Source organism: Macaca mulatta, chromosome 1 (assembly GCF_049350105.2).
Source record: "Macaca mulatta isolate MMU2019108-1 chromosome 1, T2T-MMU8v2.0, whole genome shotgun sequence".
NCBI lineage: Eukaryota > Metazoa > Chordata > Mammalia > Primates > Cercopithecidae > Macaca > Macaca mulatta.
In genome coordinates this window covers 15889598-15907129 of record NC_133406.1, presented here as the reverse complement: position 1 = coordinate 15907129, position 17532 = coordinate 15889598, and the positions used below count along the sequence as shown (strand labels likewise).

The 17532-nt window shown below is 38.7% G+C and overlaps 1 protein-coding gene across 2 annotated transcripts in view; it reads right to left on the bottom strand.

Annotated features, from left to right (window-relative positions):
- The window catches only part of PCNX2 (pecanex 2), a 309389-nt gene that overhangs the window by 164961 nt on the left and 126896 nt on the right, over nt 1–17532 (bottom strand). For both annotated transcript variants that reach the window (XM_028849636.2, XM_028849638.2), the window contains exons 18-19: nt 9622–9714; nt 8626–8776 (exon numbers count right to left, since the gene is read on the bottom strand). In XM_028849636.2, the coding sequence (XP_028705469.2) occupies nt 8626–8776; nt 9622–9714 (244 nt within the window). The remainder of the gene's footprint in view (nt 1–8625; nt 8777–9621; nt 9715–17532) is intronic.

The following is a 17532-nucleotide window of genomic DNA, read 5'->3' as shown; positions in this document are numbered from 1 at the left end:
CTCTGTCCCCAAGTCCTGTCTTTCTTTTTTATCTTTTTTCTTTTTTTTTTTTTTTTTTTTGAGATGAAGTCTCACTCTTGTTGTCCAGGCTGGAATGCAATGGCGCAATCTCTGCTCACTGCGACCTCCGCCTCCCGGGTTCAAGCAATTCTCCTGCCTCAGCTTCCTGAGTAGCTGGAATTACAGGCACCTGCCTACATGCCTGGCTAATTTTTGTATTTTTAGTAGAGATGGGGTACAGGCGTGAGCCACTGCGCTTGGCTTAGTCCTGTCTTTCTTAATGCTAGCCCAGTTTGGCCTGAGCTTCTCCAGACCTCCCTCTGCCTCCCTCTGCTGCAAGCAGAGGTAACTGAATTCCACTTTTCTTTTTCCTCCCGCTGCAGTGTAACTTGGCTTCACTGCCAAACCCCTGCGGCCACCTCCAGCCTTGTGGAGACTGACACAGGAAGGTAAGTTTCCCAGTGGACTAGAGATCAGCCAGAGTGTGAGAGTGCCTGGCAGGGAGGAAGGGAAAATGAGGGGAAGAGAAGGTACAGGAAAATAATAGCAACAGAGAGAATAATCAATAAAGCAGGCTTCCAACTGACAGGCTGATTTCTAAAAACTCAGCTCAGTCATTTACTTGGCATTTGAAATGCACTTTCCCATACTAGTATCACAGCACACGATGACTATGTTACTCTCCTAGTACTAGTTCAGTTTATGCTTCAAATTATTTTCGTCATTTTGAATTAAAAACACTTTGGAGAGTTTTCCAAGTCTCTAACTGCTTCCTGAAGTTAGCATCTTTTTTATGTGGGGAAAAGGGGGAGGTAAGGAATACATCCTTCCTCCTCTAGCTATGGCAAAGAAAGCCTCTTTCCAAAGACCCCCACATAGCCTTTGTGTTCCAAAATCAGACAATACCTCTCATGCCATATTCCTTTAACTAGCACTAGATACGTTTGAAAGGATTTTTTACATATATTGAGTTCCACTTAATTACTGTGCAAATTCTGTGAAATAAGGCATTCAGATAGTACTATGACCTATTGGTGAACATTTCAAAACTGTATGCAGGACATGTACATCCAGATTATAAAGGGCCACCAACTGCCTAGCACAACGGGTGAAACAAGGCACAAAGTCAGGTGAAAAATGATGAGACTTCAGAACCCTGGGAAGAGCAGTAGGATGCACTTAGGGAGAGCTTTCTGTCTGCCAATGACCATGCTAAAGGCGCTACATTTCTTCTTGGATTGATTTTATATTTAATGTAGGAACTCCCAATTATAGATGACAAAACTGAATCACAATGGCTAAGCACACTTCATATGTGACAGAACCAGGGTCTGAGCCCACCCAGTCTTGTCCAAGGCTGGGCCATAACGTTATAATTCTCTCCTAAATTTCCCACAAGCTTTCTGCAGAGAAAAACCTAGTCACATGCAAAGGACGAAGAGTCCAAAAACCTCAGACTTTTTAGCAGCAGCAGTGGATGCTGGAAGATGATGGAATAATGCTTACACCTGGCAGGCGACACACTACAAACCATCTGAAGTATGAAGTAGAATGAAACACTTGGAGCAGAGGAGGTCTCGAAAGTGTCTTCTCATGTGCCTCTTCTCAGGAGCGACTGAGGACGAGCTTCACTCCAAAAAAGGGAGTAAACAACAAACAGAAACTTGCAGCAGGTTCCAGGAGGGAGGACAGAGCTAATAGACGATCTGACAGACTCGTCTGTGTGGAAAGTTGGAATGAGACATATACTACAAAGCTATTGGAAAGGCGAGCAAATGCAAAAGCCAACATTTGAATAAGAAATATAATCAAGGTCTATACTACTGGACTCAGAGGTGAACAACGTTTAGACTTAAGAGTTAAAAAAGAGCCTGAGTAGAAGTTCAACAAAAATATTAAAACTATATTAGGAGAAAGAGGAAAGTGAAAATGTTAATGCATAAGGGAAGATAAGAGAGATGAATTCTTATCTTTTATAATGGAAAGTCAGTAGATAAATAAGTCTAAAATGCCAAGAAGTAGCAGAACACGCACATGATCGTTAGTTAGAAGAATACCAGAAGAGATACCTAAAGAGCAGAAAGTATTTTTTTTCTGTACAGGGAAAATCAGAAATGGGGCAGGAGGGTGGAGTTGACAGGAGTCTGCTGCTTTTCATTGCAACTTGTTCTATATGATTTTTAATACTATGTGTTATTTTGATATAAGTGAAAAATACATTATAAAAAGCAAGAGCTCTCAGAATCATGAGTATCACATAGAAACTAGTCTATCTGTAAACTGATAGACAAGATTTGCTAACATGCAAAGTAAATCTCATTTAAGAATTGCAAATTTGGTACCCATTAGTGAATGTTTTGTAATAGTGGATTTTTTAAAATTACAATTTAAATAGATGTTTAATTGATGTGTGTGTGTGTGTGTGTGTGTGTGTTTCGAGAGAGAGTCTTGTTCCATCACCCAGGCTGGAGTGCAGTGGTGCGGACTCGGCTCACTGCAACCTCTGCTTCCCGGGTTCAAGTGATTCTCCTGTCTCAGCCTCCTGAGTAGCTGGGACTACAAGCAGCTTTTAGCAGAGACAGGGTTTCACCATGTTAGCCAGGATGGTCTCGATTTCCTGACCTCACGATCCACCCACCTTGGTCTCCCAAAGTGCTGGGATTACAGGTGTGGGCCACCGTGCCCAGCCTATTTGTTTTATAATGTATATTATCTTTATTAATTTAATCTAATGCATCCAAAAAGTATAGCTTAGACTTTTCAGTACTGTACAGAGGTACAAACGAATCCTTCAAACTACGTGTTACTTCAACAGGCTTTTTATGCCCTCATCAGCCTATAGAAAACCTTCCTTTGGTGAATTTACAAAGGATTAATCATTCATTTTCTCCTCCAATGTTTACTGAATATCTGCCATGCACCAGATATCAATGTAACATTTAATTATATAATTCCACAGGTTTTCCATTTTATATGCATATTAATAAGTTGGAAAGGCTTAAGCAATGATACATGAAATTAATTGTAAGCTCCTCACTTAGGATATATATTAGCCTTCTACTTCTTTCTTTTTCTTTGTTTTTTAAGAGAAAGAATCTCAGCCGGGCGCAGTGGCTCACGCCTGTAATCCCCAACACTTTGGGAGGCCGAGGCGGGCAGATCACTTGAGACCAGGAGTTCGAGACCAGCCTGGCCAACATAGCAAAACCCCATCTCTACTAGAAGAACAAAAATTAGCCGGGCACACCTGTAATTCCAGCTAGTAGAGCACCAGCTAGTAGGGCAGCTGAGGCACAAGAATTGCTTGAACACAGGAGGCAGAAGTTGCAGTGAGCCAAGATCGAGCCACTGCATTCCAGCCTGGGCAACAGAGTGAGACTCCGCCTCAAAAAAAAAAAAAAAAAAAAGAAAAAAGAGAGAGAAAGAATCTCATTATGTGGCTTTAGCTACAGTGTGAGAGTGCAGTGGCTATTCAATAGGCGCTATCATAGTGCACTACAGCCTCTAACTCCTGGGCTCAAGCGATCTTCCTGCCTCAGCCTCCCAAGTAGCTGGAACTACAGGCACATACCATCATGCCCAGCTACTGTTTCTCTGTCTTTCCTGCAGGGCGGAACCTAGTGTCACAGCCCACATTACTGTATGTGTGTAGCAGTCACAAGTCTTCTACGGTGACACAGCCATAGGCTTATTTACCAGATCATAAGCTTTTTGATGACAGAAACTACATATTAGTCATTCCTATGTCACTGGCTCACAGGGCTTGGCATCTTGTAGGAACTCAATAATTATTTTCTGAATGAGTGAATAGTATATCCATAAGCATTTTCTATGTGAACAAGTAAGTAAATGAATTTCAATACCATACTTATTCCTTGCCTCAATCTCTTTTAACTCCATTATAACCCATTTTTATGGTTAGAGTACAGTCATCAAATCAGTTCACTCTTTTTAATTCTTAAAAGCCAAGAACTATAATATTATGGAAATATACCTTGGAGGACCAAGTGAAATGTGACTCAACCCCAATATTTGCTTTTTGAAATAATATAATTCCTTTGGAAAGTTTTAAGATAAAACAAATTTTCAATAAGGTCCAACTTTGTACTTCTTTATGACAGGGATCAATCAATAAAGTCATTTGTCTGGAATCATTATCATAATTCAGGAAAAATGATTTGCTTTATTTTCTAAAAATAGGAGTGCTCCTTTAACATTTAGTCTCAAAGACTCCCAGCTAGAATAATATGCTGTTGCCTATAGTGCTATCTTCTGTCATGTTCAGCATGATTAACTTAGATCGGTGGGAAATATGGCAATTTTTAAAAAGAGCAACTTCACACATACACATTAACATAACTCAGTTGTGTCCACATGACCATCATGATTCATCTGATGCTGAACTGTACTATAAGTGATTGAATTTTATTCTCCTAATTCAAATACTGGTGAAACAGCATCTCAAGGCTGGGAGGAGATAATATTTACTTTCAAAAAATTAGTCTCAAAGGTAAAGAACTAAATTGACTAAAAAAGCTGTGCTTCAATGTGTAGTCTTCAACTTTAGTTACAATATCTATTTCCACTCATCATCTGAATTTTATACCAAAATTAATTTGGTATCTCCACATTTTACCAAGTAGAAGTACATATTCGAAGTATGCAGAAAGGAAAGTAAGCTAAAAGGAAGTACATGTACCAAGTTTAAAGTTTGTTCCAGTGGCCACAGAGTGATGATGGTTAAATTAAATGCAGTTCAGCATTTGTGAGGATCCCTCTCTACACCAAGCACTGCCATGAGAACTGGAGGAGGAGTATGCACTAGCAGACATGGAGCTCAGTCTACCTTAAGCACCAGTGGTTACAAGTGGTTATGGAAGGGAGGCTCAGGGAGCAGTGGGGAATCTAGTCAGGTTTAGGTGGTCAGGGCAAGACATCTCTGGAGGGGCTGATTTTAAACAGACCTGGGCTGGGTACGGTGGCTCATGCTTGTCATCCCAGACCTTTGGGAGGCTGAGGAAGGTGGATCACTTGAGGTCAGGAGTTCAAGACCAGCCTGGTCAACATGGTGAAACCCCATCTCTACTAAAAATACAAAAATTAGCCAGGTGTGGTGGCGCACACCTGTAATCCCAGCTACTCAGGAGGCTGAGGCAGGAGAATCACTTGAACCCAGGAGGCGGAGGTTGCAGTGAGCCAAGATTGTGTCACTGCATTCCAGCCTGCGTGATAGAGTGAGACTCAGTCTCAAAAAACAAACAAACAAACAAACAAAACAAAAAAACCCAGAGACTTGAAGCATGAGCAGCCTGGTGTCAGTCTAGTGAAGCTGGAGAAATGGCATCCCTAGTCAAGGAAGAAGTAAGGAGAGCAGAGGGAGAGAGTGTGTTGTGTTTGAGAAGCCACAAGAATGCCTAGAATCAATTGTGGCAAGTCTGTATCAAATCAGGGAAGAAAGCCTGGTAATGTTGGCATGAGAAGACGGCATGTCAGACTTTACAGGACCTACTGTGACTGCAGTCATGTGGCTCTTCTGGGTAGTGGTGATTGTGAAAACAGCCTGAAAGCCACATTCAGGCTGCACATGATTGCCCACTCAGAATGACAGCAACATGGGTAGTGAAATGACCTGCGCTCTAGTCACTCACTGGCCACAAAATCAGTGGGACCCAAGTTATGTTTCTGTCCCTAGGCTTCCGTTTCCATCTATGTAAAATGGTGGGATAGGATTATATAATAAACTCTAAGACAGGGGCAGCACATATGCCTTATCTTACTGTTTCAGCTGATTAGAAATGTCTGCCACCAGCCCAGTTCTAGGACTCTGTTCTCAGTTAGTGATGTCTGCCCTGGAACCACCGTGTCCCAGCAGCGTGCCACACACTAGCGAGTCCTGCTCTGCCCTGACTTCTTTCCCAGTGACAATATTCTGTGCTCCTATGAGAAAGAAGATGGGAGCATCACTTTCACATGAAAAGCTGTGTGCCTGGCCTGAGTTTCCTGTACATGTTTTGTTGCTGGTGGAAAAAAATGAAGAGTCAAAACCTAACAGGCAGTAGTCCAGGAAGAAGAGGCAAAGAGATTCAGGACACAGATGGCACCAGAATGGGTAACTGGGCCTAAATCATTTTTAAATTTTGTGTCTATAGGTTTTCCTTCTAATACACCTAATTTTGAAATGGAATCTGTTTTTCGTCATGTGCCTAATTTGTCCAACCTGTGACTCCCGGCTCGATTTCAGGCTGCTTATAAATAGAGAGTGTAGGCAAGTTAGAACCTTCCACAGAGCCTCTGCCTGACACTGTGGAAGCAAGTGTGGACCCCTCCCAGCCTACGTCTATGGGATACACAGGGACTCAGTGCCACCCACTCACTCACCCGCCGACACGGGAAGTCAGATACACAAACACGCTCATTTTACGTGTTCTTGAATCTTGTACTAAAAAAGCCATGTAGGCTTGAAATAGCTAAATGATTTTAATTTAAACGGGGCTGCCTTAGATACAGGGGAGAAAACAAGCAAACAAAAAACAGAAAAAAAAAAAAAAACAAACCTGAGTTGTTAATGGCCCACTCCTGTTTTTCATTGTTGAATTCTAAACTCTGAACTGCCACAGTAAGGGAAGCCCAAGTCTAATCTGTCTCATTTTCCTTTCCTTCAGCTTTACAGGTTCTCTTTGCTCACCCCAAGGTATGTAAATATGTACATATAAACACGGCCATGGGCATAGGCATAGTTTAAGAATAGGTATAGGGAAAGGTACAGGTACAGGTGCAGGTAAAGGTAAAAGTATAGGTATAGTCATTGGTACAGGGAAAGTTATAGATACAAATAAAAGTACAGGTATAGATACAGGTACAGGTAAAGATAAAGATATATAGAGAAGTAAAGGTAAAGTTATAGAAGTGAGTATTGGTATGGGTATAGGCAAATGTGTAGGTTACAAACAGATATAGGTATAGATATAGACAAAAGTAAAAGCATAAGGAAATGTATAGGTAAAGGTGTTGGTACAGGTACAGGTATAGATATAAATATAGATATAGATACGCAGTTAAGGTTTCTTACTTCAAATCTCCATCAACTAACTTACCAATGATGTCAAAATAACCCCAAAACACTCCACTAATTTCACCAACACTTAGTCTTTCCGGAGGTTTTTGAATGAAAGGGAAATATAACCTGAAGGCTGCAGAAGTTCTATGGAAACTGGTCCTCTTCATCAGGGTCCTCTATGTATCCACAAGCAGTCACCTGTTGGGGTAGGGACTTTCCTCTACAAGTGGACTAAAATATACAAACCATCATAGATGGAACCTTCTCTGAGTCTATCTTCTTTCAGTTTTTCTAATACTAGTAATAATTTGCATTTAAGTAGCACATGAAATTGTACAGAACATTTAAAACTATGCAGCTCCACTCTTACGCTAGCTCCTGATTCTGTCGGTGGGAAGAGTAAATCTCCAAGGGGAGAGAACTCTGAGTTACCCTCCCTGTACTTCCAAACCTCATCAGCCCGATGAGGCCATCTTTCTCCACTGAACGAGCCAGTTTTTCTACTTGGGCTGTTTCTAACTAAGGCGGCTCCTTTTGCCCACGCAGAGATGCTCCTTATGGAAGCACTCTCTGTTCTGGACAGCATCTTCAGTGACTCTTGCATATTTATTTTAAAAATTTTCCTCCCCCTTTTCCTTTTGTCACACCAGTCTACTGAAGTTGCTGGTGACAAATTTGGCTGAGTTCAGTACTTTAAGTCCACAAACCTTGGTGCCCCTCACTTACCTTTATGCCTGGACATATAGACAATTAGATAACCCGCTAACAACTGAGAAGTTACGATAGGCTAAACAGCTCCGTGCAGAATCAGCAGCATTCGACTGCAGTTATAATCTGTGAGCAGTAACTTTGATGGGTCTAAAACTGTGGATAAATCAGTCTTCTTCCATCCATTCAAGCACAGAACAGGGAATTACAGAGCAAGGAAAGACCTAGCAGAAAAATTTCTAGAAGACTTCTTATCTAGAAGAAATCTATTTCTTCTCCAAGGCTCTGAAACGGTTGTGATTACCAGGCTATTACATGATCATGGCCAGAGACACCCATGGAAACTGCTAAGTCAACCAAGTGTAGATATAGGTGTAGGCCTAGATGAACAAAGCAAGCTAAAGAAAATGCAAGGGTTCAGGAATGCTTAAAGTTATTGGTCAGGCCCTGCTCCATCCCCACCAATTCATGAAGGATGGGAGCATAGTCAAGGGATACTCTGCTTAGGCCCCAGTTAGTTTTGGTGGGAACAGCATAATCTTCAAGTGTGAATGGTACAATTTTTCCACAATACCAATAGCCAATTAATATTTTTATAAAACATCCTTCTGATTCACCTGGCTTTAACTTTCTTCTTATGGTTGGCTAGAATATCTGGGAACAAATACCATATACTCCAAGGTACACATTCTCCTTTTTTCTTTTTTATTGTGGTAAAATACACATAATGTACCATCTACCATTTTCAAGTGTACAGTTCTGTGGCATTAAGTACATTCGGACTGTTGCACATGGCTTAAAGTATACCTACCCCTCCTTTTTTGTCTTTTTTTTTTTTTAATGAGGGATATATTACTAACCTCTCACTTCCCGTTGATGATACTCTTTGTTTTTGAGAATGGGGTGTGAAATCCACATCCAGGGATGATGCTTGCGGAGCTGAGGGAGCAGGTAATGTGTTACAAACCCCACGGCACCAGCCAAGGCAAACAGCACGATGCTGAGAAATGGCTGCGATAAAAATGGGCAGAATCTCATTACTTAGCCTAGAGGATGGGGAGAGGGATGCCCGTGAATAATACATAACATCATTGTTCTTCCACTTTTTCCTCTTAACAGATAGCCAGACTCTTAACAGATAGTCAGTTCTTGTTTCAGGCCTCTGAAAACGTCTTCTCTATACCACGAAATTGGTTCATGTGTTGGAAACCACTACGAGAGTGAGGGAGAACTAGCCTGTGGGAGTACAGAGGCCAAGAGAATTATGCCCCTTCGAATACATTTTTAAAATTTTCTAATGAGGAGGTGAAGAATAACCCATGTAGCTCATAGACATTTCCTCGTGAAAAGGGGGGTTCGTGGATGGACAATATTTTTGTATAGAGAAAGCAACTGTCTGTAAGAACCACAGCCAGGAATCCCATCTGGAGCTCCCCACTTTGTTTTTCTAACTGAAAATCCTTTTCCCATAGTCCTTTTGGCTCTATGACCTCTGCCTCACCCCGATACGGTGACTCCTCTCTGCTCACAGTAGAGCACTGTCAGCCCGCCCTATCACTATTAACTGTCCTCACAGTGGATTCCACAAGATGTGCCATCACTCTTGCAAACAAAACAGCTCCCCCGATGCAGGAAAGGGCAAGGACAAAGCAATTGAACCCAATCTGTGATGCGGACCAAGTCACATCTTGGTCGTAACTGCTCACAGCACATGGATACATTCCCTAAGCCTCTCAACAGGCACTTAGTTTCCTTCTCTAGCTCACGTGTCTTGTCAATACCCTGTAGCTCCATGACAGCTTTGTTATTAAGGAGAATAAGGGGGCAGGAAGAGTACAAAGTTGGTGGATACATACTCGCAATGACAGGAATACAGTGCTGGCGCTGACTGCAAATGAGAGGACAGCAACCACTGCGCAGACGATGAGATCCCATTTTAAGACATCCGTCTAGAAAGAGAAAACCAGTGGTAAAGGTTGCTCTTCATTTCTCTCAGCAACTCTGTGTGACCAGGTAAATCAAGCAACAGGACACTGACCCAAGCTAAACCATTTCTCCAGCCCATCACTTACCTGACACACTCAGTGGCACACACTGGATGGGCTGTTCACTAGCTCCTGCTTAGGGAATTTCAGGGAGACTAAGGTGGGCTGGGGGAGAGTGGCAGGGGAGAGGAATAATGCACCGCAAAGCTAGTATGTGTGTGCTAACCATAGAAAGAAGAAAGCTTTCCTACACGAGTAAGAGGCATGAGGTTCTTACAAGGTTCTCGTATCTGATCTGTGTTTCCACAAACATAGATCAGATACAAGATTCCCAGAGAGCTCCCCAAAGGCACTTAAATTATTAAGGTCTGATAAAGGAGGTCAAAGTGCTAATCATCTTTACTTGGCTTTAGGGTGTCTTGGATTTTAACATTCCAAAAACCTGGCTAAAACAAACAGAAGCCTCTTAAACATTTCTTATTGCTTTGGACTAGACCAGATTTTGCATTTTAATTTACCAGTCAGATCACTGGTGAATTAAAGAAACCACTTCCAAATTATTTATATATGTGTGTGTGTATATATACATATATATGTACACACACACACATATATATATATGCAAGAGGTACATCCATTACATGCAGATAATGAAATGTTCAGTAACTCACTAATACTTTCCCATGCAAAATTGTAGTGTAAGCTGGGGCTAGGGAAAACGAAGCAAAGTTCAACCTAAGAATGCCGTGAATGCAGATAGATGGAGAATGGTCTGTTAGCTCCAACGGAGCACAATACCGCTGGCTGAACAATCTAAAGCAAACAGGAGGAACCATCACTTCTTTTCTCTCTGTAGAGGCGGATTAGTTATAGTACACAATTTTCGATCATTTGAAGATATCATACTGTTACCTGAAAATTCTGAAACCATCAATACGTTTATACCTTCCTTTCTCATACTGAAGGGAATTATGCCTCTTAAATCATTGTTTTTTAAATTAAAATGTGGGGTTTTTTGCAAGTCATGCTCCTTCCTGGCTTGCTGACCATATGATCAACCAAAGTGATAAAAAGAAACAGTGAAAAAGTCGGGATCCTAGATTTATTCATAGTAATTAATGGTTAATCTGATTTTTGGGCAGGGATAACCATAGGACCTTAATTTCGAATCTATGAAATGTTTATGATCAGAGAAATTCACCAAAAATTTACTTTAGTTACAGGCCATATATTGCTTATCACTCCAAATGCTTCAAAAAGACCAGACCTTTCTAGAGGAATAGTCTGTAATTCACTGCATCTTTAGGCTGTGGGGAGATGTTAATTTTTCTCTTCTATTTTTCATTAACATGGTTTTATGTCATTTAAAAATTACTGAATGTTTATCTGAAAGAAGATAAACATTTTCCTGAATATTCTTTTTTTTAAAATTTATTTATTATTATTATACTTTAAGTTGTAGGGTACATGTGCCTGAATATTCTAATTTAAAATCATGTGTCATGTTTAACATCTTTGTGTAAAGGGAAAACAGTTGGCCAGTGGTATGAGTGCTTGAGTAGGGAGGAGGGAAGGCTGCGTTTCTAAGTTTCTTAAAGCAGAAATAGGAATGAGCTTGAATTATTGTTACTCTTTTTTCACAGTTGGATAACATACGGGAATTCCACTGTGATTTCTATCAGTGTCATGAGTATCCCGTATAAATATAGACCATTACACAGCCTTTCTCTATTTATTAAAATGTTCTCTCCACCCATTTCTTTTCTATAATTTCTAAATAGCTTATTGAGATAAAATTGACATACCAAAAAGCCACATATATTTAAAGTGTACAACTTAGGCTGGGCGCTATGGCTCACGCCTGTAATCCCAGCACCTTGGGAGGCCAAGACACGTGGATCACATGAGGTCAGGAGTTCAAGACCAACCTGACCAACATGATGAAACCCCTGCTCTACTAAAATACAAAAACTAGCCAGTTGTGGTGGCTTACACCTGTGGTCCCAGCTGCTCGGGAGGCTGAGGCAGGAGATTGCAGAACCCAGGAGGCCAAGATTGCAGTGAGCCGAGATCACACCACTGCACTCCAGCCTGGGTGACAGAGTGAGACTCTGTATCAAAAAAAAAAAAAAAATACAACTCCACAAGTTTATATATATTTTTACATTTATAAATTATATAATATATATTATATATAATTCTGGTTATGGTTTTATGGGGATATATATATAAATCATGGGAATATGTATATCCCCACAAAACCATAACCAGAATTAAGATAATTAGCACATCCATTACACCCCAGTATTTCCTCTTTTGCTTCTTGCTAATCTATCCCTTTTCTCACCATAGACTTGATTTTCTGTTTTAAGTGATCCTCCTGCCTTGTCCTCTTGTTTTCATTTTCTAGAATGTTTTATAAATAAATTCATAAAATATGTACCCTTTTGGTCTGGCTTCTCTCACTCAGTGTACTTATTCTGAGATTCATCCATGATGTCGTCTGTGTCAATAGTGCATTCCTTTTCATTGCTCAGTAGTATTCCTCTGTATATAGATAAACACATACCACAATGTGTTTATCTATTCACCTGTGGGTAGATGTTTGAATTTGTTCCCAGTTTTTGGCTATCTGCAGCTAAATAAAGCTGCAACAAATATTCATGAATATTCCTCTGGACATGTTATTTCTTTTCTCTTGTGTAAACACCTAGAAAAATGGCTGGCTTATGTGGTAGGTTTAGTCTTAACTAAACCTTAAGAAACTGCCATAATCCAATTAAAAATTGGGTAAAGCAAAAAAATTAGCTGGGCGTGGTGGCAGGCGCCTGTAGTCCCAGCTACTCGGGAGGCTGAGGCAGGAGAATGGCATGAACTCGGGAGGCGGAGCTTGCAGTGAGCCGAGATTGCGCCACTGCACTCCAGCCTGGGCAACAGAGCGAGACTCGTTCTCAAAAAAAAAAAAAAAAAAAAAAAAAAAAAAAAAAAAAAAAAAAATTGGGCAAAGGACTTGAATAGACATTTCTCAAAAGAAGACACACAAATGGCCAAAAAATATTTTAAAATATTCAATGTCACTAATCATCAGTAAAATGCAAATCAAAACCACAATGATATACCATCTCATCCCAATTAGAATGGTTATTATCAGCAAATGCTGGTATGGAAGTGAAAGAAAAGTAACCTTATACACTGTTGGTGGAAATGTATATTGGTACAGGCATTATAGAAAGCAGTATGGGGACTTTCCTCAAAAAATTGAAAATAGAACTACCATATGATCCAGCAATTCCACTACTGTGTATTATTCGAAGTAAATAAAATCAGTATGTTGAAGTGCTATCTGCACTCCCAGGCTTAATGCAGCATTATTCACAATAGCCAAGATATGAAATCAACCTCAGTGGCCATAAACCAATAAATATATAATATATATAATCACATTTTATATATACCACATTTTTTACATGATATATATGAAATATATATCATATATAGAAAATAGATAGAAAATGTGATATACACAAACACAGCCCCATGGAATACTATTCAGCCATAAAAAAGAATGTAATCCTGTCATTTTGCAGCAGCAACATGGATGAACCTGGAGGACATTATGTTAAGTGAAATAAGACAGGCACAGAAAGACAAATACCACTGAGTTCACTTATTTGTAGAATCTAAAAAAGCCAATCTCATAGAAGTACAGAGTGGAATAGTAGTTTGTAGAGGCTGGGGAGGGGAGAAGGAAGGCGAAGGAGAGATTGTTCAATGAGTATAAAATTATAGTTAGAAAGAATAACTTCTGTTGTTCTATAGGATAGTAGGAAGACAATAGTAACAATATCAAAATGTATATTTCAAAATAACTAGAAGACAGGATTCTCAATATTCTTACCATAAAGATATGATCAATAAGTGAGGTGATACTTTAAATACCATAATTTCACCATTGCACAATGCATACATGTATGAAAACATCACAGCATACCCCCATAAATGTGTACAATTATTGTCAATTAAAAGCAAATTTTAAAAAAGAAACTGCCAAGCTGTTTTCAAAGCAGGTGTAACTCTTTTACATTCTCAACAGCAGCGTGTGTGAGTTCCAGTTGCTCCATAGTCTTGTCAAGAGTTTTTTTAATTTTAACCATACTAGTGAATGTATGCCTCCTAGAGCACATTTGGCAATATCTGGAGACATTTTGGTTTTTACAACTTGAGGAAGGGAAAAAAAAAATACTGCCATTTGGTGGCTAGAGGCCAGGGATGCAGCCAAACATCCTGCAATGCACAAGACAGCCCCCCCACAACCCCCACTTCCCTGTAACCAGGGAAATATTCTGAGGCTCAAAATGTCAACAGTGCTGAGGTTGAGAAACCTTAATGGAGTGGTATCTAATTGTGGTTTTAATTTGCCTTTTCCAACGACTAATGATGAACATCTTTTCACGTACTTAATTTAAAGTACTATTTATGATAGCACTAAAAGTATACTTAGGGATAAATTTGAGAAAAAATGTGCAAATGGAAACAGAAACTAAACACAGAAACTAGATAAATAAATGGGGAGATATACTGCATTCCTGGATTTGAAGATTCAGTATTGTTAATAAGTCAATTCTCACAAAACTGATTGGTAAATTCAAAGAAATTGTAATGAAAATTCCAGCAGAAATTTTTTTTAGAAATGGACATGCTAATTTAAAAATGTATATGGAAATGCAGTAGACCCTAGAATAGCTAAAACGACTTTGAAATAGAAAAAGTTGGAGGACATACAATAACTGGTTTCAAGGTTTATTACAAAGCTACAGTAACTATGGTATTGATGGTATTGGTACAAATACACATGTAGATCAATGGAAAAGAATAAAGTGTCCAGAAATAGGCCACAACAGATATATGATCAACTGATTTTCAACAAAAGTGCAATGGTGAGATGACAAATCCCCAAATGAGGAAAAGGAACATCTTTTCTATGAAAGGCGCTGGAACAATGGAATAGCCATCTACAAAATAAATAAATAAAATTAAATAAAATGATAACCAAAACACCTTGACACTTACTTTGCTGCACATACAGAAATTACTCAACATCATGAACCTAACAAACCATCAAACTGCTCAGAGCAACCATAAGAGGAAATCTTAATGATCCTGGATTTGGCAAAGATTTCTTAAATGGAGCACTAAAAGTTTGAACTGTAAAAGAAAAAATTGAATAAATTGGACATCACAAAAATGTAAAACTTTTGCTCTTTGAAAGACACTTACAAAAAAGCAAGCCAAAGACTAGGGAAAAAAATTACTACTCATAAAACCCACATTCAACAAAGGACATTTACCTATAAACAAACAACACCCTCCTACATCCCCAGCTGCACGTGGTTCTGAACAGACGCTTCACGGAAGGAGATATACAGATGGCAAATGGTAATTACTGAGCTTTTTACTCTTGATGCTAGTTAATGAAACTAGACTGCTCTCCTAATATTGCTGAAAATAACATCAGCAAAATCAAAAGGAAACAGTTGTTTTTCCCCAAAGCCACCAAAAAGCAGATATTATTCTGCTCCAAAAATTTTATCCTGGAAAATAATATTTTTTTTTTTGGTGGGAATGTAGATAGGTGCAACCCATTATGAAAACAATATGGAGGTTCTAAAGAAATTTAAAAATAGGCCAGGTGTGTTGGTTTGCGCCTGTAATTCCAGCACTTTCGGAGGCCGAGGTGGGAAGACTGCTTAACGTTGTGAGTTCAAGACCAGCCTGGGCAACATAATTGGAACCCATCTCTATATTAAAAAAAAAAAAACGATATTAAAAACAGAACTACCATGTGCCCCAGCAATCCCTCTTCTAGGCATATACCCAAAGGAAATGAAATCACCAGGCCATAAAGATATCTGTGCTACCACATGTATTGCAGCACTGTTCACAATAGCCAAGATGTGGAAACAACCTGAGTGTCTGTCAACAGATACATGATGGGTAAAGAAATTCTAATATAAACGTAAATGGAATATTCTTCAGCCTTTATAAAAAGAGACATCCTGCCATTTGCCACAACATGGATGAACCTGGAGCACATTTTGCTAAGTGAAATAACCCAGAAACACAGAAAGACAAATACTGCATGATTTCACTTTTATGTAGAGTCGAGAGAGAGAGAGAGAGAGAGAGAGAGAGAGAGAGAGAGTCAAATATTCAGAGACAGAGAATAAAACAGTAGTTAACATGGGCGTGGAGTAGGTAGAGATGGGGACATGTATGTTAGGAGTTACAAAGTAGCAGATATGTAGGATAAAAAACTCCAGCAATCTAATGTACATGAGATCTATAGTTAATAAAACTGTACTATATTTGGGATTCCTGCAAAATAAGTAGATTTTAGCTGCCCTTGCCACAAAAACATAAAAATGGGTAACTATGTGAGATGATGGATATTTTAACTTACTTCACTATAGTAACCATTTTACTGTCTATATGTAACTCATGACATTGTGTTATATACCTTAAATATACACAATAAAATCTCTTTTTAGCAAAATAAAAATAATATCTTTAAAAGGAATCTTATAACACAACTGAACTTCAGAGTCTGCTACCCTGTCCTGTGAAAGCAGCCTTTAATGCTCTAAAAAGTTTGTAATTTTGGTTGGTTTTCCTGTTAAATAACTTTTTGCTCATTTAAATGTATATTATTATACCTTTCCACCTTGTATATGATATAAATATGTGTGGGTTTTTTGAGGCAGGTATATTTTATTTTAATCTTAGTTTTATACTATAAAAAGAGAATTTACTGGTACTGCCCTCTTCCTTCACATGCTTGAAGGTTAAAAAAAAATCTGTGACTCTGTTAAATTACTTATCTAAAAAACAAGAGTTTAAGAATCTGTTTCCTTTCAATAAATGTCCTATGTCCTAACAGTGAATTGTACTGTGTTAGACCTTACAAAAATGAGTGTGAAAGGGAATATACTGCAAGATGGAAGAAAAATGCAAATTTAGGTCTTTGTAATTTTTATTAATTAAGTTTCCCATTATAGAATAACATAATAATATTGCAGCACCCTAGAACATAGAGAAGAGAGGGGAAAATCATTTACAATCATTATAGCCTGACATTAACGGTATTAGCATTTTTGTGTTTTCCAAGCCAGTATTTTTCCTGTGGATGTTAAACCAGGCTCTAGCTATAATCATTATGTATACGAATATTTCTATGCATATTTTATAAGTATCTAATCTTAGTGTGCAAATAATTTTCTACCTTTTGTACAGTACTTTTTTTGTAAGCTATATATATACACACACATATATAATTGTATAGCCTCACTAATATCATTTAATGGCTAAATAATTTACCATCTTGTGATGTCATACACATACAATGCCATTATGATCACTCAAAACATTAATTTAGTGAATGAAATTGAATGACTCATAGTGCAAACATCCCTTGACTGCTACTATCAGGTTGCCGTCCATTGTTTACCATGATGAATTATGCTGAAATTACTATCTTTATGTCCCTGAATTTTTTTTATATTTTGAATTACTTTTCTATAAAAACTCTAGCAAATAGATTTACTCTATTGTAGGTTATAAGCATTTTACAATCCTTGATAAATTATGCTTTTCCAGATGATTGTAATAATTTACATAAACACAAATGATATCTAAGAGATTCCCTCTTGATACAATTGCACATCACTAATTTTTCCAGTGCTAATGGTGTGTACAAAAATGCCATCTCATTTTAATTTGCATTTT